The 25332-nt window shown below is 46.2% G+C and overlaps 1 protein-coding gene across 4 annotated transcripts in view; it reads left to right on the top strand.

The window, feature by feature from the left end:
- The window catches only part of LOC135895964 (tRNA:m(4)X modification enzyme TRM13 homolog), a 409379-nt gene that overhangs the window by 224976 nt on the left and 159071 nt on the right, over nucleotides 1–25332 (top strand). For all 4 annotated transcript variants that reach the window (XM_065424240.1, XM_065424239.1, XM_065424238.1 and 1 more), the window contains 3 exons: nucleotides 5932–6017; nucleotides 14033–14114; nucleotides 15392–15466. In XM_065424240.1, coding sequence (XP_065280312.1) covers nucleotides 5932–6017; nucleotides 14033–14114; nucleotides 15392–15466 — 243 coding nt within the window. The remainder of the gene's footprint in view (nucleotides 1–5931; nucleotides 6018–14032; nucleotides 14115–15391; nucleotides 15467–25332) is intronic.

Genomic DNA, 25332 nt, shown 5'->3' with positions numbered 1-25332 from the left:
CCACAGGATGCCGGTGGTGATGGTTGCCGTTTTATACTAGGCGGAGCAGCAAGCGTTGGCACTGATAGCAAATTCTTAGTCAAATCTAGCATCCATTTGCAGAACAATGGCACCAACACAGTCGAGAGTGTGCTGGTGCCAGCTTCATTCTTTTGAGAGGCAACGATTCATTCTTTTGAGAGGCAACAGAGGCAATGCGTTGACACGTTGGTGGATGCAGTCTTGACTCATACGTGAAAGCAGTGGGGACACCTGCATGGCGAGGAGTGACCGTTTAAGAGTGATTGGAAATGAGAGGCAACTGGATGTGGGCTTCAGCCGAAGCTTCCTAAGGCTTCATTTGGTATATGTACGGGCAGCCCTCAACATATGTGAACTATAGGTGCACATTTCATTGGCTTTACATCACTTGTGTGGCACAAGTGCATCCAGAGATGTGATATTTGTTTGTCTCCTTTGGCAGTGCTTTGATAAGAAGGCAGCTCGATTGCCAAACTTCTTCATCGCGTGTTTCTGCTCCAAACCAAGAAATGACGTTCAATGTTGGCAGAAGCCATCTACCGAGAAACTTCGTACTCAGTCCTGAAACACCGGAAAAAACTTTTTTCTGGTATTTTGCCTCTACGCAACAGTTGTCAGTGAAGGGTTAAACATCATATACCCCGAAAACAACTCGTCATGGACAAACATGAAGGAAAAAAAAAACTCATTAAGGATGTGGTGTTTTGATTTATGAACAGACTTGACACAGAATTTTCGAAACTGAAACACCATTTATTTGCTCTTATATTGTTTGCAAATCTGTTTTATTTCTTGAGTATTCTAACAGTTTATTTGGTGCTGTATTCTTCTCCGCTGATAAATACACGTGCTTAAATCGAATTTTAACCTTTGAATATCTTTTCTTTTTTTATATCAAGAAGCATGCAGAAACTCCAGTGGAGTTTTCTAAGTAGGCTTAAGCATACCCCCAAACATCAGTTGGCCCACCCCCAAATTTAAGTTTTCCTACCCCCAAATTTATGTTGGTCGACCCCCAAATTGGCCCACCCCTACTCTTAGCTTCTCTCTGATCATGTTCGTTTCTTTCTTTAGTTTCAATTGTTCCATATCGCTTATATAGCTGCCAATCTTCTACATTTACACCAATATAATGATTAAATGTCTTAACTTTGCAGATTAGGCATTTTTGTGCAGATACAAGGCATTACTTTTTTGCGTGATGAACTAATTTTACTGTATTATTCACCAAAGAATGCTTACGCTTTAAGAAAATGCGCACTACTGCTCTAGGAAGAAAAATTGCATAAACATTGTGCACAACGAAGGACTGCGCAACATCCGCGGTAAGGTTGTGTAGTGTGAAAGCTTGGGAATAGATACCTCGGATACACTGTGGTAATTATAAAACTCCTACTTAGCTCACAAAGGCGTGGGGACGGCCCATGGATGTTTGCGCAACTGATCCGGTGCATTCACATCTTTCTTCATTCTGCAGCATGTTGGCCGGACGGCAGCTCAAAAAGCTTTTTTTCTTCACTGAAGCGATTATGGCAACTGTAGGCGCGGCAGCTCATGACGAAGAGTAAAAACTTTGCCAATGAAGTGCACTATTCTTAACGGCGTGCTCACAACGGAAGCAACCGGCACCATATAAACCCCATATAATGTACACAACGGTGCGTATTCATTCATTTGCATCCAAAATGGTGCCGGAGAAAGTTATGAGAATGCGCACTTTCCTCTCGGATGAAAAAACAACAAAATGGAAAAGCGTGCACTGTCACGTGACGGCGGTAGTCCTATCGGAAAGGAGACAGGCGGCGGAGGGCGCAGATAAGGGAGATGGATGTAGAGATTGTTCGGCGGCAGAATTTTTCAAAGGATGACGCCACTTTTAAAAATTGAGGCACCTTAAGCGGCACTCATGGAGCCACCGTCTTTCTCATCTCACTCTCGCACACTTTCACCCACAGCTTAAGCACAAAGAGTGCTGGATGCGATAAGATCTTATCGCACTCAGACTTTATACAGAACATGATGCGGCTCCACTTCGGTGGTCGCTATTGTTGAGCCGTTGAGACGTGCATTTGCAAGCAGCAATTTAACTATCTTCATCTGCGGAAGTTTCCATTTATTGTCTGGGGATTCCTTTGCGGTGGAAGTGAAATTTCGTTATTTTGAAATCGCATGCGAACAAACTTCATTATATTGAGGTTCCGAACACAGGGTGTTTTATGGACAAGAGGAAACGAAAAGTTATATCGTTATATCCAGATTTTTGTTATATTCAAGTTCGTTATATCGAGGTTTTACTGTACCGCTTTTGTGCTACACTGCCTGATATTTTTAGCTGCTATTGTCTTTCGTTCTTGAGTCACATGTTCATATTGCGTTCCTCTGATCGTTTATTTTTGTACTGCTTTGTATATTTGTCTATTTACTTGCAACTGTATTTCTTTTATCTTGTTCTTTGTCTTTTGCTAGTGCATGCTCCCCTCTGTAATGCTGTAAAGCCGTGAGGGCAAAAAGGAATAAATGAAATATTCTTTATGGAAATTGTGAAAGTTTCCCGACTTGCTTAATTGCCCTTGTAACGTCTGTTTTTTCTGCATATAGTCTTCTGCTATTATTTAGTTTAGATCTACGCCCACCTACATTCTTTCCTTAGTCCTTGCTTGCATTTTTGTTATTCAGTGCAGTCAAAAGAATTGACTTTCCTTAATGCACAGTAGTACTGAGTCATGCACACTTCTTGTCATCTCTTCTTGCTTTTCTTGTTTTTCTATATATTTTCTAGAGCTATATATTCTATATAGCTCTAGGGCACAGTCGATGCGGGCAGAATGCGTCGTCAGAATGTCGAGGCCGAAAATTAGGTCATGAGGGCAACTGGTCAGGATGGTGAACATGACCGGAACTTGGCGGCCAGCAATTCCTATGCTAGCAGTGCACATACACCTGACGGCAACAGTGGCGCCATTGGCGACTCGTACGGCTCGAGTAATGGCAGGCGTAAGAACTTTTTTGAGGCGGCGACATAAGTTGGTGCTCGTTATGGACGCTTGGGCTCCAGTATCAATTAATGCCGTCAACGGAACACCATCTACGTTTTCCTCAATTAGGTTCCTGTTGGTGAGGAGCGTTATGGAGGATTTGTGCAGGACGAACGTGTACAGCACTACCTCCAAGAGCTGTATGGCCTAGTTTTACGTCCATCGGCTTGGCGAGAAAAAGCGGCGAGTCTTGGGTGACGGGGAGCGACGGCTTTGAGGCGACGGCGATCGCACGGAGAAGCGGCTATCAAGGACATCAGAAGTAGGGAACACATGGTGAGGTGAATAACGGCGAGCGTCGGCGTGTGGGTGAGCAGCAGGGTATGACCTTCAGTATGGCGGTATCCTGGTGGTTCGGCAGTGGCGGAATACATGACCAATGCGGTGGCAGCGGAAGCAGATCGATTCGCCTTCTGGGATTCGCCGTTCGGCAGGATTTCGTGGTCTGGGAGCGAAATACTGGTCATTACAGGTTGTGGACATTGGAATGGGTGCTGAATCAGGTCGGGAGACAGAGCAGGTGGTAGGGATGCCAAGGTTTGCAAGTTCTTGCAAGGTTTGCAACTGCTTGGATAACGGAAATAGTGGGGGCCGCTTGGTCGTGTACCTTCAAGGGGTCGTGGATGAAGGGGCGCCGGACTCGCCGCTTCAATCTCACCGCAAACGATACGGGTGACGTTCTCTTGAAACGGTCGTGTGGTGGTAAGAGCGGGGCAAGAGGACGTGGCAGGGGTGTTTGGGCGCCGGGAAAAGTGTGGGACGATGCGGCGGCTTTTGGCTACCTCGAAGCAGCGGCATTCTTTGACGATGGCGTCGACGGTAGAAACGCCGTTAAGACCAGCAAATTGAAGGCGTCGTCCGCGATGCCTTTAACGATATGGCCCACCTTGTCAACCTCGGTCATGTGCTCGTCGACTTTCCGGCAAAGCGTGAGCACTTCCTGTATGTAGGAGACATACGATTCCGTCGACGACTGGACACGGGTGGCAAGCGCTTTTCGCGCAGCCTGTTGGCGCCCTGACGAGTTGCCAAATAGGTCGCGAAGCGGCTCTTTGAAAATGTGCCATCTGGAGAGCTCGTCGTCATGGTTGCGAAACAAGACACGTGGTGTCCCGTCCAGATAAAACATCACATTAGCAAGCATGAATGTAGGGCCGCAGTGGTGGCTTTGGCTAACACGCTCATACATGCTGAGCCAGTCGTCTACGTCAATGTCATCTTGGGCGGAGAAAGTTCCAGGACCACGGAGACTAGGAACCGTAACGTACGTTGTTGTAGGCGCCGCAGGTGTAGGTGGCGATGGGGTGGTTCCATCGGAAGCCAAGCCTGAGAAGACGACGGTGCCACCGCTTCGGAGCTCCGTGGCGAGGACGGGGAACGTTCCACTTTTACCACAATGTTACGCGAAGGACGAGTCAGTAAGATGAGCAACTATTTACAGGTTATATTTACAACAGCGGTCGCAGCGCTGACCGATTAGATTCACAGCGCGAGCCCAGTTTGTTCTTCCTCCTCTTTTCTCTAGTGATGATGCCCACGCGCCTCTTTCAAACAAGCACATCTCACATGCGTGTAGCAATATTTCCCACAGTATTTACTTATGCCTCCTGCACTTCTTGATTACACAATGCCTCCATGACTGCTGGTATCTTTACTGAATCCAGCAAATGATTGAGGGCCTTAATAGGAAAAGTTCAAGAGTAGGGTTGAAGGTTAACGTGCAGAAGACAAAAATAATGTTCAATAGCCTGGCAAGGACACAAGACTTCATGATCGCCATTGAGCGTCTAGAGTCTGCTTAGGAGTACGTTTATCTAGCTCACATTACTCACAGGTGAACCTGACAATGAGAAGAAAATTAGCAGAAGAGTAAAAATGAGTTGCAGTGCATACAACAGGCATTACCAAATCCTGACTGGGAGCTTACTACTGTCATTGGAAAGAAAAGTGTACAATTTTGGCATTATACTGGTGCTAGCATATGGGGCAGAAACTTGGAGGTTGTGAAAGAAGCTTGAGAACAAGGACAATGCATAGGCCGACGTCCCGAAATATGTAAGGCGTAACGTTAAGAGACATAAAGAGGGCTGTGTGGATGAGAGCAAGCGGGAATAGCCGATATTCTAATTGACATTAACGGAAAAAAATGGAGCTGTGCAGGCAATGTAATGCGTAGGATAGATAACCGGTGGACCATTAGAGTTACAGATTGGGTGCCAAAAGAATGGAAGTGTAGTTGAGGATGTCAGAAAACTAGGTGTGGTGATCGAATTAGAAAATTAGGAAATAGAAAATCAGGACGGAGATAATTGGAGATCGCAGGGAGAGGCCTTTGTCCTGCAGTGGACATAAATAGGCTGCTGCTGCTCCTGATGATGGTGATAATGATGATGATGATACTGCTTTGAAAAATGTCGCATGAAGCATTGATGGTGGTACCAAAGTATTAGACAACTACACGACCTAAGGCTCGTAGTTTTATCAGCCGTATAAATTGCATGAAACATTTGCTACTAACTGAAATAACAAGTGTGCTTTCGTGCACAGGCAAACATGAACAGGTCTGATTTGTAGTCGGGACGAAGAGCAGCAGCAGGGGCACTTCAACACGCATTAGGCGAACACAGTGCACGCAAGGCATCCTTACATTCCAGGTAGAGTGCACACACCATGCAGCCGGTCTAGAAGAGGAGACGCTCGCTCACCTGCCCTTGTGCACACCCGAGCGTGCCGTATATGGCTTGCCACCTGGCTCGCTGATCGTTTAGTCTCGTTGTGTAGGAGAAATGATTTTCTTGTGCAAACAGGCACAAGTTTGAGTTTTGTGTTACTTTCTCCGGGCAGCTATTCATATTCATTTGTGCTCGTTGCACAGGCCGCCTGTCCTACTGGCTTGCCAAGATTCTGGCTAAGGACGACTGCCACTTCCTTCTGGTTGACAAGGCAGCCTCCCGTCACAAGGTGAGCTAAGCATGTACTGCAGTCATTGCTTTTTCCTGGATCACATTTATTTTATAACACATATATTGATTTGCTTGTTGACGGTGACCTTCTTTTCACTGGATTCCCCCTGTTATTGGTTTGTTGCTTAGCACTGAATGTGCTTGGTGTGAGGGAGTTCATTAATTATTGTTTCTGATGCTGTACCGAAGAAGCCTTGTTAATCAGCTTGCAGACACCGTTAGGGGTGGAGATTATCGAATGTTCACCAGCACTGTGGAATGTATGCTGATGCATGCATGAATAACAAACAGTTTACACACCAGATTACATACCGGTGACTGTAGTTACACTTTATTCTTGGCACACGTTGCCTCAAATTACAGTGGGATTGGTGACTCACAGTGTTAACAGTGTCTTCTGTTTTACTACAATGCAGCAATATGTTCCTGGGTATTAGACGAAAAGTTAGGCCACACATTACTATAGTAACCTGGCACCTTATGACGTCATGGGAGAGTGAAGTGTGCATCCTAAATCTGCGGACATTCGAGTCGAGGATAACTTCCATCTTGCTTATATTTTGAATTTTCTCTCTCCGATACCTTGGCTTTCCTTAAATAAATCAATTCTCATAAATACATTTTCTGTGTGTTTTATGACACACTGAGAATACATCTAGAACAAAAATGGCACAGAAAAGTGTGCTGCAAGTCCCTTTTAAGTTTTCGCCATTTTACCCCCAATACCGAGCTGTAGTTGTCATGGGAAGCCCAATGTTGCGCTTCTCCCACTGCCAAAGAGGAGTTATGAGCCAGTGTAGCGTAAAACTATTCCAGTATGCTTTATTGCGATAGCGATTGTATGGACAGTCCAGGTGCATAGCTGTCATCACCATGAGGTTCTGTATGAAGTCCAATGGCGATAAACTTTTCACTGTGCACCATATGCTGTATGTGCGAGCGAAAGCACGCGAGGGTTAGCCAGGGATCGCGGCTCAATCCCGTTTACGCCAAGGGGGAAGCACACTGTTTTCCGCCCCGTGCAAGGCTCCTGCGAGAGGGGATGGAGAGGAGGCATGTTCTATTGTAAGATTTGGATTGATGGTGCATTCGGAATAAAAACACATTTTAATAGTTTTACGTTATACCGGGCATGGTCGGTACTGAAGGAAAGGTACCCTCGAGAGCAGCTTTTCCTTTTCGTGTAACTTCTGTGCTAATTCCAACCAGAAGGCAATCAAGTAATAGATTTTCAGAATCAGAGTGGCATAAAAGGATTATAACTTCATAAAAAAACCCTCAGAAATTCGGTACGTTTTTCCAGAATTAATTTGGGTTTTTAAAGGTTAAGTGCATGGTCAGGCAGTAGCGTTACACCACAGGGTAGCGATAGCACTGGAGTTGTAAAGTACATCTCGTAAAAGATCAACGGGAAGAAAGGTGTATTGCGTTGACATGCCAGGCCAGTTTTCTACGTCAGTCATACCGCTTGTATTGCGTAGTTTTAAATCGGGCTGTATTTCTTAAAGGCTTTTCTAAAATGATTGCATATACAGGTGACAAGTTATACTTGTATATATCAGTTGAATTTTAGTTTTGTGAAGATCCTTTACTGTTTGAGATAAATATTTAAAATTTCTAATATTGAAATAATTGCATAGTCTATATGAGTACTCCATGCTGTGTGTGAAGGATTAGTTCGTTTCCTTTACTGCTGAATTAGTTCCATTATTTTGGGTAGGATATGACGATTATTGGTTGCATTTTGTGTTAGAAACAAATGTGTTTGATTTCGTGCATTTAAAGTGACATAAGCCACTTTTTGAGGCTAGTAATGCATATTATTAAGGTTTTTTTGTAGCATTGTCCTGTCTGATTCAACGTTAATTTCCTTGTATTTACACAATTAAGCGCGTAAAGCCTAATTTTAGAGTTTGTTTCCCCCTATGTAATTTACAAGCAAACGTGGTCTATAAATGGATACCTGGGGCATGCCTGAGGTAAGATGAATCAGTTTATCACCGTTAATGACAAGTTTTTTAGGACACCATGTTAATAATTAAGGAGCTAAGAAAGAATGTTGTTAGTGTGCAGACCTAGAAAACACATTGTAATAGTGTGAGTGGTTTATTGGTAAGGGTGAAGAAGCACTTACTAGAATAGACGGTCACTTACAACTGATGTTTGTTGGAAAGTTGTTCACGAAAGCAGCGATTCGCGCATGTGCAGTTAAACACATCACAAGGTGTCGTCATACAGGGCCAACAGGGATAAGGATAAAAACCTTTAAAAACAAATGTATCGAAAGACTGTAAGTTTAACAGTTCAGAAAGCCTACTTCTCTATTCGTGAGTGCTGTAGAGGGACCTCTAACGCACGTGGCTGAGTGTATGAATATCTGCCCAGCTTCTGTGATCTCCAAATCATATTGACCGCATATTTTTTGCGGTCAATATGATTTGCAGTAAGCACCAACTAGGCCAAACTGAAGTTCTTCTGTGATCTCGGAACACTCAGCCACGTGCGTTAGTGTTTCCTCTATAGCACTCACGGATTAAGAAATAGGATTTTTGAACGGTTTTTATCGTTAGCCCTGTTGGCTCTGTATGACTAAATCTTGGGGTGTGTTTAACTGCACATGCACAAATCAGTGCATTCGTGAACAACTTTCCAATAAACATCGTTGTGTAACTGAGCGTCTGTCCTGTCAAATCTTTCTTAACCCTTGCCGTTAAACTGCTTATACTTTTATGATATGTTGCACCAACTGGCCCAGCAGAGTACTTACTAGACAAGACAGCTTGTGTAAAAGAGGAAGTGACACCTTGTTACTACGACCACCTCATTAAGAAACTTTTTAGATAAACCTACTTTTCCGAAATCAGCTGCAAACTGCTTATACTTTCAGTGTAAAAATATTTCACTACAACAAACTCTACAATTCAATTTTTTCCAGAATAGTGATCGTTATTCGTTTCTGTGTAATATTCCAACAGTTGCGTAAAACAAAAATAATGTTCCGAAATCTGAAGATTCTTAGATTTCCGTGTATCCTTCAATGCAGCTGGAACAGTGGGCTAGCAGGCAATAAGGCTCGGAAAGCGGACACCATGGCACATGGGTTTGGAAAGGCATTGCAGTAGAACACGTCGTGGGGGGCTAGTTGGTTCATAACTTTGAAAAGATGAAGCGCCAACAGATACAGCGCATAAAGAAAGAACAAAGACAGGACAAGCCACTTCCTTTTTTACAAGAAACGCCTTGTCCTGTCTTTGTTCTTTGTTAGTGAGCTGTCTCTGTTGGCGCTTTATCTTTCGGAACGGTTTGTAAAACCCGAAAGCCCGAGACAAAGGAGAAGAACGTTGGTGGCAACTTTTCTGTTGCAGAGGCGACAACGAATAAGATTTTGCGAGTGCTTGCTCCCTTCAGACAAGTGTCGCCTAGCAATGCAGGTGCCTCTCTTCCTTCTTTCGAGCTTCTTTCTGTGACCATACCAGCTACACGCTAAATAGATGTAACTTTACCACTGTGCTCTCGGCAATGCCACACGGTTCAGTTTCTGCACAGTGTCATGTACACATGCTTGTGCTTTGGACTAGTTCAGGCCTCCGCCTCCAGCGAGACTGGTGTGGTTTACAAGGCAAGGAATGTGAAAAACAAGCAAACAGTAAGAAACATTGCCCTTAAAGGTTACATGGAGCGTCCTATTTGCCCATGGTTTTCTGGCGTCAGCCTCTCTTGCATGCGCCACTGTTACTCCAGCTTCTGTGGCGCGTGATAGCACAAGCTAAGGAAAAATAGCGATAGTGCGGGCCGAGAGCAAGCAGCAGCATTTTTGTGGATATGGATGGAAAAACTTTATTTTCGTCAGAACGCATGTGCGGGCGATTCCGTGCTAGATGGCCATCAGCTCATGGCTGACGGCGACCTGGGTGGCCCACTCCACGGCCCTGGTCTGGACGACCGGGTCTGAGCTGGCCAACCCGGTCGTCCAGACCAGGGCCGTGGAGTGGGCCACCCAGGTCGCCGTCAGCCACGAGCTGATGGCCATCTAGATCATACGGCGACAACTGTTGGGTTGATGGGCGGAAGGGCTAATTTTGGTCTTTCACTATAACGGCATTTCAGAATAACGAACAATTAGCCAGGTCCCTGAAGTTGATTATGTAGAGATTTTAGTGTTCTGGCAAAACAAATTACCAGCCCTGCTACTGAGTATCATCAGTTTTGTTGTCTGAAACCGAGTTACTATTTATATGTTTTCTGACAATTTGGTTACTTTTAACAATCCGCCTTTTTCATCGCACGATGCCGCATGCGCCCTGTTCTAGCGGATTAGTTGCAAAACGCTTTGGAAGGGTCGCGCGCCTGGCCGCGCGTCGGCAAGTCCCCCGAAAAGAGAAAGTGCTCGGACGCGCGCTGCTCCAAACACTTGTGCCGTGTACCCCGTGTACTGCGTTGAATCTCTACTGGTAGCTCGACGTCGGTGCAGTGACGAAAACATGCGTAGTGTAAGACTGCAACTCCACTTTAAAATTGGGAGTGGGCAGGAATTCGTCCGAGTTGTCCGGACAGCACCGTGAGCCAGGTAGCTGCCGCTTTTCATTAATGGCTGGCAAATTTAACGCAAAACCCGTGCGTTACACTTAGACGACGCTTAAATACATCACGCTGCAGGCGAAGTCTCCTTTTAGCATCGGTCTTCACTTGCTGGTGGTGGCAGCTGCTGCCTGACTTCATTTACTCGTAAGGTGAGGTAACACTGGGTCGATTCGAGACCGACAAGGCGCTCACGCCAACGATTGATCAACTATTGTGCGTCACCGAAACCATTTTATCATACCAGGCCGACAACGAGGCAACCGACAAGCACGTGTTGTACTGCGGCGGGCTTTCTTGTGGACGGCACCGCCAAAATCAGCGTGCCGACCATCGTTCGACCGAACCCTGCGCAACCGACAACATGATAGCGACAGTGTATTCGCTTGTATATATAATTAATCATGCTCAAAATAAGCCAAACGCGTCTACCAAGTTGAAATGCATGGGCCTCTCAAGCCATGCCCATGAGGTTTGAGCCAAAATCGATCCTGTTTAGCGAATATTAAGCCTGGCGCTGTCGAGTTCGTGTACCCGCTACCAGCGCACCTGAACTGAAATGTAAGCAGTTAGGTAGAACGAAACTGCTTTTTAACTCAGTTCTGGTCTTAGCGATTTGAAATCAACTCAGGGTGTCTACCAACCGGGAAAACCGGGAAAACCGGGAATTCTCAGGGAATTTTAACAGTCTGGAAAAACTCAGGGAAAACTCAGGGAATTTGTGCTTTTGTCAGGGAAAATTAGCTGTAACTTGATTGAAAAGGAACGAAAGTCGTGTTAATGCTGGCTCCAGTAACAGAGGAATCGCAACGAATCGTCATTGACGCCGTGTCATCGGCACGATGTATTGCCAGAGTAGTTAACGACCGATTTTCTAGACGCCCGATTTTTCAGACATGCCCGATAATTTGCATGGTTTTGCGGCACCACCACGTACTCCATATAGTCAGTGTATATTGCCCTGACTGCAGGTCTGAAATGGCATTAATCAAAGCCGACACCGCCGCTATTTTGATTATCTCGCCGCCTCGAACCGGCACTCTCGCAGGCAGATCCGCTGGCAGCCGTAACCACCACCGCGGCAAGCCTAGCTGCTTCTATGTTCGCTATTAAGCTTCTTGCCATGCGGTGCCGTGTTTTTCATTGAAAGAATTCGCCGCTATCACCAATGGCACCGACTCCGCCCTTGTAATCCTCGCGATTGGCTTTGAAGCTCGCAGAGCACAGCGCGTTGCGTAATGCCAGTCTCCGAAAGTCAGCTTCCCCTCAGTACAATAATGTTAGGCGGTGAAGCATAACAAGCGTGGGAAGGGGGCAATTGTCGCGGGACACAGTATGTATTACTTAATTACACATGCGTGCACGTCGTCTCCTGTCACAGTACAAGCCCTGATATGCCTAAAAAGCGTACTGGCAGGCCTTCAGCGCTTTTTCAGACGTGTCTGTGGTAATTTTAGCCCTTAAAGGCAGTTAAAGACATGCATTAATTTTTTTCAGACTGCCCGTTCTTTTTCATTTTTTTTGCGGCCCCTCGGAAGTCCGAAAAATCAAATGTTGACTGTACAATTGACCAAGAGGATGCTTCAGATAATCCATGTGGTGAAAGCGTGGTAGAAGGAGGATGAGAACAGAAAGGGCCGACGCACTGAGGAATTAATTGGAAAGGAAGGGTGCCGCCGCCTTTTTGAAGGAGCTTGAGCTAAAAAAACTAAGTGATGGCTGACGCTGAGACACAGGTGTCCCTCATCCAAACCAAAATAAATTGTTTACGCAGTGAAACCCAACACTGAGATGTTGTGTACGGGCTGAGAGTATGTCAGGACAGTTGAGGTTGACTTCCCAGCTGCTGAGAGAGAACCTTAGTTGTGACAAAGTTCAGGACCTCATACAGATGAGCTTGCTATCAGTTGATAGAAATAGCTGACATTAAAAAATATTTACTTATGTATGCATCTCCTTTTCATTCGTATTTGAAAATGTTTGACTCAATTTGGAATGGGCTTTACCATTTCTTTCGCTTTGCATTTTACTAACACCTTCCTTCTGTTTTCTTTTTAAATAAAATAGATATTACTCCTTACTATTCAAACTGGATTAAGTCATTTTTTTTGTTTCAGCATGCTTACTAGAGAGTGACAGCATCGGGCAACGTGGTGTCAGCCTGTCTTGACATAAAACAAAGTTCTGGCTCATTCAGGGAATTTCGCAGGGAATTTCGCAAAGGTGCTCAGGGAAAACCTGGAAAACTCAGGGAATTCGGAAATGTCAGCTTGGTAGACACCCTGCAACTACACTGCGCATGGCGCGTGCACAGTAAGCCCCAAGCGGTGACACAGCACTGTGGCAACATCTGTACGTCACCGTACGCTGTCGGTCGCATTCGCTGCGTATATGAATGGGTCGGTACGTGTTGCATTGCCGACACATTTCTCAATTTCAGAGATGCATTGTTTGTCTTTGCGTCAAACGGCAAACAAGAGACAGTGCATTCGTTATACAGCAGCATAAACAACCGCCTCGCACAGTTATATCAACGCCGTGCGAGTGATAGCATCCGCACGGTTTCGCGAGTGGACAACACGGTCGATATATGGGCACTTATGCGAGCACATTTTTCTGTAATGATTCTTTATGGCACGGGCAAACTGTAGTGTAACTATGATGGAGTTCAAGAAAAAAGAGAATGGGCTAATTAACAGCCTGTAATATATGTACTGGATCACAGTTGACATTGTTTAAGTGGTTCGGCCGCTCATGTTGACTCGTCTCAGGGTGTAACAACACGGCACATATGCACAGATATGCATGTTTTGCTATGTTTTGACACTACTTCATATCAGCGATGCATCTTTTCCACAACATTTGACGATAACAACGATTTGCGGCTGTAGATGTCGATGTAAACAAGTGCACCGCTTTGATAAACTCGACACAGAAGGCTGCGCTCGCAGACTTCTTCAATATGCGAAGTGTCTAAATAATGTGTATAAAGAATACAAAAAGCGAGCTCCTAGTACTGAAATCAGCGACAAATTCCAAGGCAGCCGTGTCGGCAAACGGAGCTCAGCGTGCCTTTATTGACCGCACTGTTTGCACACCAGCGCACTCAGGTCTGCTCACCGAGTAGGCGGTGAGTGCTACATGCTATCCATGAACGCATTCCACCCCGAAGTAGCCAATAATAACACTTCGCGATCCACGAAATGCACAACCGACGCGCGCTTAACGTGGACGCAGGTGCACAATTGGACCGGTGAAAGCCTCAGGACGCTTCCAAAAACGGTTTCAGCAGCGTGCGGCAGAGGGCGTCGCAGTAGTAGGAAAAAGGCGGATTGCGTATCTGCTTGGAACCCCCCCCCCACATTGACAATATCCATATCTCCTAGGAGAACAGTCATGCTGCAGTATTCATTGCTGGCTGCTCATGTATTGCAGTTCGAGAACAAAGTGAAGAGTGACCTAGGTGATTTCCCAGAAATCCAACGGCTGCAAATTGACATACGGCATTTATGCCTTGGTAAGTGCAAGTGCCTTCGTTAATCCACAGGGCATGCATACATGTCAGGTGTGCATGCACTGTTCTGTGTGATACAGTGCATACGGTGTCATACTGACTGAAGGAGGTTGCTGCAAGTATGGCGTCCGGCTGCTCTTTTTGGCGTCGTGAAAGTTAGAAAATGTGTGCAAAAAAATGGGGACTACAGTGTGAAAAAGCTAACAGACACTATAATATGCGCCGCAAGATTTGTTGTAAGGGCGAACAACGTGGTGCATGAGAATTCCTTGGCATGCGGTGCTGATCACAGGGGCCATACTGCTAGGTGCATAAATGAGAAACTACATGAACACCGATAAAACTGTAGTCTAATGCGAGTTCGGGGTGCACTGCAGTCTGTGCAGGTGTGAACCAAATTTTAACACCACAACGATACTATACAAGTCGAGTAACCAAAGGTAAAGACATGCTGTTCAAGCTTATAAGAATAAGGTGGCCCCCTCATGCTACGTGTGTCAATACGCTGTTCATAACTGTCAGCAAAAAAGAGATTAAGATAATAAGTGACAATTGGCCGTGTCGATAGGCCCTGGAGGTAGTCCACATGTATACTCTCCTTTTTCTGAAAATTAAACTGTTGATAGTTTGTGCTCGACGTCTTATGTGCGTTTGCTCGCTTGAGTCTGTACAGTGGTTATTCTTGTGCAAGAACACTAGTATGTTTAACCAACTAGCCCACTGCAGAATTATTCTTGATGCAAGTTACGAGGTATTCGGAGTTGCCACAATCTAAAGTTGCACTACTGTGACTGTACAGTTATCACATTTTGTGAGAACTGAGAACTGGGAATGTTGGTACCAAAGGGGATAAACATGCTATAGTCTCTATCCCAAATAATTGTTCTCTTGTGAGCAATGCAGCAAGTTTTTGTTGTGCAATTAATCCATTGTTATTTGCGGCTATTTCTGATACCTTGTGCCCACCTGCAGAATTATTCATTGGGAATCTATTGTTTGACTGATCAGTGCTGATAGGATTCTTTACTTTTTCAAGTCATGAAGTGTAGTGTGAAGGCGAAGCTGTTTCCAAAGCTGTAACCTTGAAGCCAAATAGAGCGCATGGGACAAGACAAACAGAACTGTATTAGCTTCAGCGTTTATACTAGTTCTTTTGCACTTCACCACAAAGGCACTGTTAATGTACGTTAGACTTACTCTTAACAGGCTCATTTTATGTTTCTATGTTTGCTGGCTCAATTGTCGACTTGTCTTTTTTTCTTTTATATTTCTTATTCCAGGAAATGTCCACCTAGTGAAGGCCCATCAAAAAAAGCTCGTAGGGCTCTGCAAACACCTCTGTGGGGAAGCTACAGGTAGGTGTCGCTTAGTGATTGATACAGTCGAACCTCGATATATCGAACAGTGGGCTGATCGCGAAATAGTTCGATATAGCCAGAATTCGATATATAAAATCACGTAAAAAACGCGTCGAGAACCTATGCAAATCAATCAATGAATCAAGGGCGCTATCAGGGATTGTTGCTCGGAGCGCGTGTTCGGAGCATTTGGCTTGGGCTACGGCGACTTCGTCAGCCAGGATCGCGCGGTCGATTGCACCGCACGCAATTAGCCTAGGCCGTGCTGACTTCGTCAGTCGTGCGAAGCCGGCGTGGTCTAGGCCAGTCGCGCGATGCGCAAGCAAACGCGCGCTCCGAACAACGATCCTCGATCGCGCCCCAATCGTGGCGTAGTAAATGCTTGAAGCTTCGCGCAAAGTATTTATTTATTCAGCTGAAAGTACTGCAGCAGTGTAGCCGGCTATTTATTGGCAGCCGCATGCTTAAACGTGGAGTCCTCAAATAGTCTACACGATCCACAAGCGATAGGCCCACAAGCAAGTGCCGTCTGCCAAGGCGTCTGCGTCTTTGCGGATGCAAGCCGCCAGTTCTCACGAGGCGCGGCAGGCACAGAGCACGGCATCGAGGAGGAGTCGGCGGAGTCAGTGCAGCAAATGCAATGCGTCGCTGACATTACCAAACTAGTCAAGCCGCTGCATACGTTCAAGTGGCGCCCTCAGCGCGATCGATGTGTGCAGCCATAGTGCACAGCCGTCGGGAGCGCCCATCGCGCCACCGCTATCTTCGAGGGTGTTGTGTGAAAGCTCTGCCTGTCAACAGAGCTCATGGGTCTGGGGTGGTGGAGTTCGATATATCCATTTTACGCCCGACCCGGATCGAAATAAAAAATATTAACAATGCATGCGATTTTCCAGTTGGTGGGGACAGTGTTCGATATACGCAATAATTTGATATGTCCGTATTTGACATATCGATGTTTGACTATATCCAGTAGCGTAGCCAGAAATTTCGTACGGAGGGGGGCTCACATTGCAGCTCGGCCTCCTTATCCTCCCGAGACGCCACTATTGGGATTTTTCCAATATAATGGACATTGAGAAATGAGACAGTATTCCTCTGACAAGGCTTTCATCCTCATAAAATAAGTAAAAGCCTCTGTCAGGCTGTATAGCCTTTTGATTTTGCTTCGATTTCTGTTGATGTACAGAAAGAAAGAAATCAATAAAGAAAGAATAAAACCGTGCTGTCCAACTTACTGGACACCTGCTTGCGCGGACCCGCCGTGGTTGCTCAGTGGCTATGGTGTTAGGCTGCTGAGCACGAGGTCGCGGGATCGAATCCCGGCCACGGCGGCCGCATTTCGATGGGGGCGAAATGCGAAAACACCCGTGTACATAGATTTAGGTGCACGTTAAAGAACCCCAGGTGGTCGAAATTTCCGGAGTTCTCCACTACGGCGTGCCTCATAATCAGAAAGTGGTTTTGGCCCGTAAAACCCCACAATTAATTAATTACCTGCTTGCGCCATCTATGCAGCATTGATGAAAATACATCGTTAAAATTTCCGCCGAAACAGTTCCGCAATGGCGGCATTGAGCGGCGCGGCGTTTTACGGCAAGTGCCGGCGAAGAAAGTACTGTTTCTCGTATTTCTACCTGCTTTCAGGGCATATCTTTGGTTTTATACTAAAATTAATACAAGAGCAAACGCACAGAATACAAAATGTAAACTGTCCGCGCGCTTACTTTTTTTACACTTCCTTTGATTTCGCTTGTCTATTACATTGGACGCTAGGACCCAACCCGGTTGTTTTGACCGCGCTTTTGCGATGGCCTTGCTGTGCAGACGAGTATTGTTGGTATTTAGCGGCTTGTGGACGAAATAGCGTCTCGTTTTTTCTTTAGGGGACCGGCCTCGCGTATCTGATGAATAAGCCGATAACTTTTCTTTTTTTAATCCATGGCCAGGACCCACAAGACACCGGTCGCAGGTGGTCCCGCAAGAAAAAAGAAACATATTGATGTCCCTCGACCAGATAATGTGCACAACGTCAACGTGGGTGGTGTCGACATGGCAGACCGAATGATTAGTTGCTACAGTGTAGAAGCACGCGTCCACAAGTGGACAATCAGAGCCATCTTCCACCTCTTCGACGTTGCCCTCAGCAACGCCTGAATGCAGTACACGAGGAACATACGCTCCCTATAGAAAAAGTGGAAAGAAATACTCAAATATATCCAGCTCCGCCGAGCTGTTGCTGAGACCCTCATGGCTCAGGGAAGAAGCAGGCTCAAATGGAGAATGAAAACGAAGCCGAGTGGCATCCGCCATCAAAGCAGGCTCTATTGTCTCCTGGAGAAACCCAAGAAAAGAGCACTAGCCACTGTCCAAGGCTGGCAGACACGGCAAACGCTGGCCGTTGCAGACTAGAGGGCTGCGACATGAAAACAAAGTTCTTTTGTACCAAATGCCGGCTCTTCTTATAGCAGGCGACTTCCATTTCTTTGTCATCTCCTGCCAGTTCTGCAACGCTGAGCAGAAGGCCAGTGGCGTGCTGACAGGTCTCGCAAAGGCTGTAAAATATAAAGAATGCAGTTTTCCTTCGCGCTCCATCACTGAGTCACTCGAGTATATGCGAGTACGATTTAGTGATTTGTGAAAAACGGCGCAAACAGATGCGGCCAGTCTATGTACTTCGTGTCATTTGTGAGTCTGCGCTCGTCTTCTTTTCTTCCGTACATGTCAGTGAAGTTGCGCTCTCTTCCACCATGACTTCGAACCAATTCGCCCAACTATACTCGCGAGTGAGGAGGAGCGTACTGGCCTGCGGACGCATGCGCTGCCCATATTTAAGCTAATATAACGTATAATAAAATAGGTTGGCGTAAGCTTTATGGTCTTAGTGCTCGCAAAAACATACTGAATAACCTACCGCGTACATATAGCGCATGCGAAATTTGGGATATGGCTTCGTACACCGCGAGCATGCAACACAGCAGTTTGGTGAAACAGCACGAGACGAATACCCAATTTGCAAGCTAGAACGTGTACATCTACTGTTCCATGCAACAACTAAGAGTTCGGGGAATGTGACAGGCATAAAGTACGCATCCGGCCACACATTCACAGTGCCCTCCGGCAATGTCACCAATGGCTTTTGTGAACCATGCTGTAACCACGTAGATGCCCGACTTCGTGGATGGCGTCTACGTAGCTCGTATGAGGCCAAGTGGAGGGTCCATGGTGTTTACATTAAGTTTTATGTTCTTAACCTTCTTTTTTTAAAGTCCATCGGCAGTGTGTCTGACAAGCGGACGAAGTGTTGGCATGAAGTTAACCCCACGCATTGTCGCTCGATATCCGGCACTCTGAGAAGTCAGTTGACCGTCCCATTTGCAAAAACGGCAAGGGAATGAACTCCTTTTCAATCATATTTAAGGCAGGTCATATGCAACTACCGAAGAACGTCGATGCTTTCACAAAACGTGAATGAAGCTGTGCAAATACAACGTCGCCACTCGATGCCGCCGTATCAAAGCAAGGCTGGAGCCGGAATGTTTTCCAATCAAGCGGTGAGGCGCAAGCTTCCTGTTTTTCGCGCTTGGTGGCGCTCCTGCTTCTGCAAATGGTGAGCACCTTTGTGAGACCTTTGTGAGCAACATAACCTCGTCATCGTGAACACAGGGCCTAAGTGTGCAGGGCAGATCACGTGGGAAGCGGGAAACCAGCAATCAACCATTGATTACTGTCTGACGACACAAGCAATTCATGTTAAGTAGAGAGAAATGGTCATTGATGAGGAAGGGCATAGCAGCATAGGGAGTGACCACAAACGCATCATTTTGAAAATGGGATATGTAGTTGGGAAAGAGAGCAAGGAGAGCAAAACGGCCAGTCCAAATTTGAACGCTGAACAAATAGCTAATATAGTCATTACAGTTGAGGATGGACTTGCCAAATGGCCAAGTAAAGAGTGGAAATGTGGTGAGCTTCTCAGTGTAATAACGACAGAAATACGGAAAGAGAAACAACATGTTCGTTGGAAAGGAAAAAATTGCCGACGATTACGTTACTTCCTAATGCGAAATTTGAGCGCAGCAAATAAGCTGTTTCACCTTTTCGATAGATTGAGGCAAAGAAATCGAGCAACACATGTATGCGCTATCACATAATTTTTTTTTTTTCACACGTATTCCTTTCACAAAGACTCCACTAACAGTTCTTGACAGTCATGAAGGAAGCTTTGTGGTCGGAGAAATAGACTGATATATGTTCGACTTGGTACACCAATGCTTGATTCTCAAAGACGAGATCTATACAAGTGCCTCGCGAGGTTGTCACAGCCGTGGGACGCGTTACGAGCGAGAGGAACGGAATGTTCTCCCGCATAAGTGTTAGGAAATTGCTGTTTGTCTTTATGTCAACATTAAAGTCCCCCACTACTAACATCGGTGTGGATCGATGGACGGTTAATGCGAGTTGCAGGAAGTGCACGACGTCTTTCGTGAGTGCGGTAGCGGACTCACGAAAGCGGTATCAGTCGGTCGCTGCTAGCGCTGGGGGGATGAAAGGGGGGCGGAGCTGGTTACGAGGCCGACGACAACGCCGACGACGACGCGAAACCCAGGAACGGACGCCAAAGAGCTGCGCTCTAAAAAGAAACCGAAAAGCTGGTGGAACAAGGAGATACGAGAAGCGATCGCCGAACGACAGAAAGCATCTCGAGAACACAAGCAGGCAAAGAAGGCGCAGTTGCCTCAGGATGAAGTATCCAGTAAATGGGAAATATACCGAGAGAAAAAGTCTAGGGTTCAAATACTGGTGCAAGCAAAATTAAAAGGTGAAAGTGAGCGTTGGTTGTCAGAAATACGCGAGAAAAAGAAGGCCGCACCTAGAATATTTTGCAACCACAAAAAATTATTAGGCATGAAGTCAACAACAATACAACAACATATCCTAGACGAAGTTGAAAACAGACTGGAAGAAGAAGCGGCAATAAATTACATCCGAAAAGTAACAGCCGAGTCTTTCCAAGGCAATGACGAGGTTGTATTTGAAGAAAAAAAGAGCATGAAAGAGACCCTAGAGAAAAAGGAGCTGGTGCTGACAAATTTAAACTGGAAGAAAGCGGAAGAGAAAATTCCTAAGCGCACAGCCACTGGGCTAGACGAGGTTCCCGTTAGGCTGATAAATGAACTAGGACCAAAAAGTAAGGAAGCTCTGGTGAAAGCAGTGGAAAAAAACTTTAAAAGATAGACGAATACCAGACAGTTGGCGACAAAGTAGAATGAATTTAATTTCTATAGGTAAGGGGGAGAAAGACAATTCACTCGTATAGACCGTTGACCATTACATCGGTAATATACAGGCTAGCAATGCAGGCAATCAAATTAAAGCTTCAAGCATGGGTACAGAATAATGGCATGTGAGAGCTTCAGAATGGCTTCAGAATGGGTAGGCGTTTGGATGATAACTTGTTTGTTCTTACTCAGTGTATTGAAATATCAAAAGCAGAAAGCAGGCCGTTGTATGTAGCCTTTTTAGACATTACAGGAGCCTACGACAACGTAGACCACAACATTTTGTGGGATATTCTGGAAGGGGAAGGCTTAGGTAACGATTGTCTACAGCTTTTGAGAGAGATTTACCTAGAAAATACCGTTTGCATTGAATGGGAAGGGATGAGGAGCGAGGGGAAAGTTCATATCAGGAAGGGACTGAGGCAGGGGTGCCCTTTATCCCCGCTGCTGTTTATGATGTATATGGTGAGGATGGAAAGGGCGCTAGAAGGATGTAATATCGGGTTTAATCTCTCATACAAACAGGTGGGTACAGTGGTACAGCAGCAACTACCAGGTTTATTTTGTGCGGACGACAGTGTGTTGATAGCTAATAAGCAAAGTGATTTGCAACGTCTGGCTCATATCTGTGGACAGGAAGGAAACAATTTAGGTATGAAATTTAGTGTTAGAAAATCAGGTGTTATGGTATTCAATGAAAACAGTGAACAGACAGTAAAGACACAGGGCCAAGAAATACCTCGGGTAAAAGAATATAAATACCTTGGTATATGGATAGACGAAGGGAATAGATATATGGAAACACAGGAACAAAACCATAATAGTAAAGGGCAAGAGAAATGCAGCCATAGTGAAGCACAGAGCGCTATGAGAATACAATAGGTACGACGTCCTCCGAGGTATGTGGAAAGGTGTAATTGTTCCAGGACTTACTTTTGAAAATGCAGTTCTTTGCTTTAAATCAGGGGTGCAATCAGGACTCGACGGGAACCAAAGGTCAGTGGGTCGCCTCCCATTGGGCGCTCACGGGAAGACTACAAATGAGCCTTTGCAGGGTGATATGGGCTGAATTAGTTTTGAAGTGAGGGAAGCTCGCAGTAAAATTGAGTATGAAGAACGGCAGAGGAATATGGGAGAAAGTAAATGGGCTGGGAGAATGTCCAGGTATCTGTACAGGAAAAACATTAATTCACAGTGGAGGAAAAGAACTAGGAAGCTTACCAGCAAGTATGCGGCCTGTATGGTGGGCAACACAGCAAGAAAGAAGGTCAAGCGGAAAGTCAGAGATGCTGAAATAATCTCATGGGAGGTGGTAATGAAAAAGAAACCTGCCATGAGTAACTACTTAAGAGGAAGAAACGAAATCAGGAGAGCAACCATTTATGATAACTCAAAGGGAAGCTCATTACTTTTCGAAGCGAGATCGGGATGCCTTAAAACACGCACCTATAAAGCGAGATATAAGAAGGAAGAAGAAGTATGTGCTTGCTGTGGGAAAGCTAGGAAAAGGACGGAGCATGTTTTATTAGAATGTGAAGACGTCTACCCAGCGGTCGATTTAGGCACCGCTGGCCTCCTTGAAGCCCTTGGGTTCAGCGGGAGCAGTGGTAAAGCAAACATGTCCGTAATAGGCATTAGTAAGAGGCGATTGGAGGATTGGTGGAAGAAAAGTAGGGAAACGACAAAAGACGGAGACGTACAAAAGCACAGATCGCAATAGGGGATCAGAAAATTTAGGCGTGGAAGTTCAAAGTGTTTTTTTTTATTTTTTAACTCTTTAACCTAGGTAGGACATTAGGCAGTATAATAGCAAGAGCTTGGTGGCGCAACCCACCGCCCCGTTCCAAAGGGGACGCTCATAACCATCCATCCATCCATCCATCCATCCATCCATCCATCCATCCATCCATCCATCCATCCATCCATCCATCCACCCTTCCATCCATCCATCCATCCATCCATCCATCCATCCGTCCGTCCGTCCGTCCGTCCGTCCGTCCGTCCGTCCCATGGTCAGTACCCCTCCTGCTCTGGTGCTGTTAGGCCTACACAGACGATTCGAAGCTACAAAAGAGGTTTGAATTTAACCTAGCAGATGGCACCACAGCTTTAGTGCTGATGATGCTTTGGCAGTGTGGAACGCTTTAAAAGCCTAATGGTTTATAAGCGTAAGTTTCTACTTGGCCCTTGTACAATACGCGATGATGGTGAAATGGCAACTAGATGCCGAGCAGATGGTGTGGCGTGGATGAGCGTATTCGGAGGGACATTTGCCTCTGTTGTCGGCTAAGCAAAGCCGAAGGAAGTGCTGAGAAAATGTGTACTGTAACTCAAGCGAAGCCCCAGCATTCAAGTAAACGCGGCCTGTGTTACAGAGGCCTGTATTTGTTGTTGTGATATAATATTAGCAATACCAGAGTCCGGGTGCGTGTTCGGACCGACGGCCTGGTCAGGTCATACAACTGTTGTTGGGCTGCGAGGTGGGCGGCGTTTCACTCTAAAAAGAATAGAATGCCTTCAGTGAAGTATACTCTGTCTCATAAGCGGCGTTTAGCAGAGCCAAGACTGCAAAGTATGGAAACACAGGTGCTTGCACAAGGTGAATGTAATTCGTATGTCAGCTACCACGCCCCATTTCGTATTTTTGCGCCAGAACGGACGTTGCGGGCACTTAGGACGCTGCAGGTGTCGGCAGCAGGCAATAAAACTCCGACGAAAACATTTTGATGTGCCGGCGTTCCTCATTGTCCGCGGCGCAAGTAGCTTCCACATAGCTGAAAGAAGCTTCTCATGCAGATTACTACAGCGCCATGTGCTTTTTTATGCCAGCTGCCATAGCACACTCTAAAACGCTGTCATATGTCTTGGCTACGACTACGCCTTTTCTTCCGGCAAAATCCGATCAGATGATTAGCACATGCGCACTACTTTTAAACCATCGCCTCTACCAACCAGGAAAACTGGGAATTCTCAGGGATTTTTAATAGTCTGGACATACTCAGGGAAAACTCTGGGAATTCGGGCTTGTATCAGGGAAAGTTGGTTGTAATTTCTTTGAAAGAGAAAGTCGCGGTATTGCTGGCTCGAGTAACAGAAAGGAATCGTGAAGAATCTACTTTGACGCCATGTCGCCGGCTGGAGGTTCGTTGACGATGGCGTCGACGGTAGAAGCGCCGTTAAGACCAGCAAATTGAAGGCGTCGTCCGCGATGCCTTTAAGGATATGGCCCACCTTGTCAACCTCGGTCATGGGCTCGTCGACTTTCCGGCAAAGCGCGAGCACTTCCTGTATGTAGGAGGCATACGATCCGGTCGACGAGTGGACATGGTGGCAAGCTCTTTTTGCGCAGCTTGTTGGCAGCCTGATGGGTTGTCACATAGGTCGCGAAACCTCTCTTTGAAAATGTCCCAGCTGGAGAGCTCGACCTCATGGTTGTGAAACCATACACGCGGTGTCCCGTCCAGATAAAAAATCACATTTGCAATCATGATGATAGGGTCCCAGTGGTGGCTTTGGCGAACCCGCTCATACACGCGGAGCCAGTCGTCGACGTCAACGCCATTTTGGGCGGACAATGTTACGAGATCACGGAGACTAGGAACCGTGACGTACGTTGTGGTTGGCGCCGCTGGTTTAGGTGGCGATGGGATGTTCCATCGGAAGCCATGACTGAGAAGAAGACAGTGCGGCCACTTCGGAGCTCCGTGGCGAGGACGGGAAACGTTCCACCTCCACCACAATGTTAAGCGAAGGATGAGTCAGTAAGACGAGCAACTATTTACAGGTTATATTGTTACGTAAGAAGACGTAGATGAAAACCTATATACAAGTAAATTTACGACGTAATACGCCACACTTGGCCAAGAGGCAACAGCCCGCGCTAGCCTCCAATCGTCGGTGTCGTCTTCTTACTGCTTGCTTCTTCGTCATTGGAAATACTATTCCGTAGCACTAGCCCCGGCGGCAAAAGCGCCGTCCCAGAGCGACTAAAGGCCGGACTCGGAAGCAGTGTAGTAGGCCTTGAGCCTACTGTCGTGCATGACATCACTAGATGCCAGAGTAGATGACGAGGTTGAGCTCACAGGAGACATTTCGTACGTCACAGGCGTCACCTGGCGCAGCATGTGGTAGGGCCCTGTGTATCGCGAAATGAGCTTTTCTGAAAGTCCGACGTGACGAGAGGGCGACCACAGGAGCACGAGCGCACCAGGCGAAAACTCTACGTCACGGTGGCGGGCGTTGTACTGACGCTGCTGAGTGGTTTGCGAGTCCATCAGTCGAGCACATGCAAGCTGGCGTGCATGGTCGGCGAGGGCGATGGCGTCGCGTGCATACTCGCTTGTTGAGATTGCAGCAGGAGGAAGTGCCGTGTTCAAGGGGTAGGATCGGTTCGCGACCGTGGAGTAGATAAAATAGACAAAATCCGGCGGGGTCGTGCCGGGAAGAACTGTAAGCAAATGTGACGTAAGGAAGGGCAATGTCCCAGTCGTGGTGGTCCTTGGAAACGTACTTGGACAGCATATCGGTAAGACTACGGTTTAACCGCTTTGTCAGGCCATTGGTTTGTGAATGGTATGAGGT

The sequence above is a fragment of the Dermacentor albipictus genome, chromosome 7 (genome assembly GCF_038994185.2).
Source record: "Dermacentor albipictus isolate Rhodes 1998 colony chromosome 7, USDA_Dalb.pri_finalv2, whole genome shotgun sequence".
NCBI lineage: Eukaryota > Metazoa > Arthropoda > Arachnida > Ixodida > Ixodidae > Dermacentor > Dermacentor albipictus.
The sequence above is the reverse complement of the archived record's forward strand: the minus strand, read 5'-3'. Positions and strand labels throughout refer to the sequence as shown.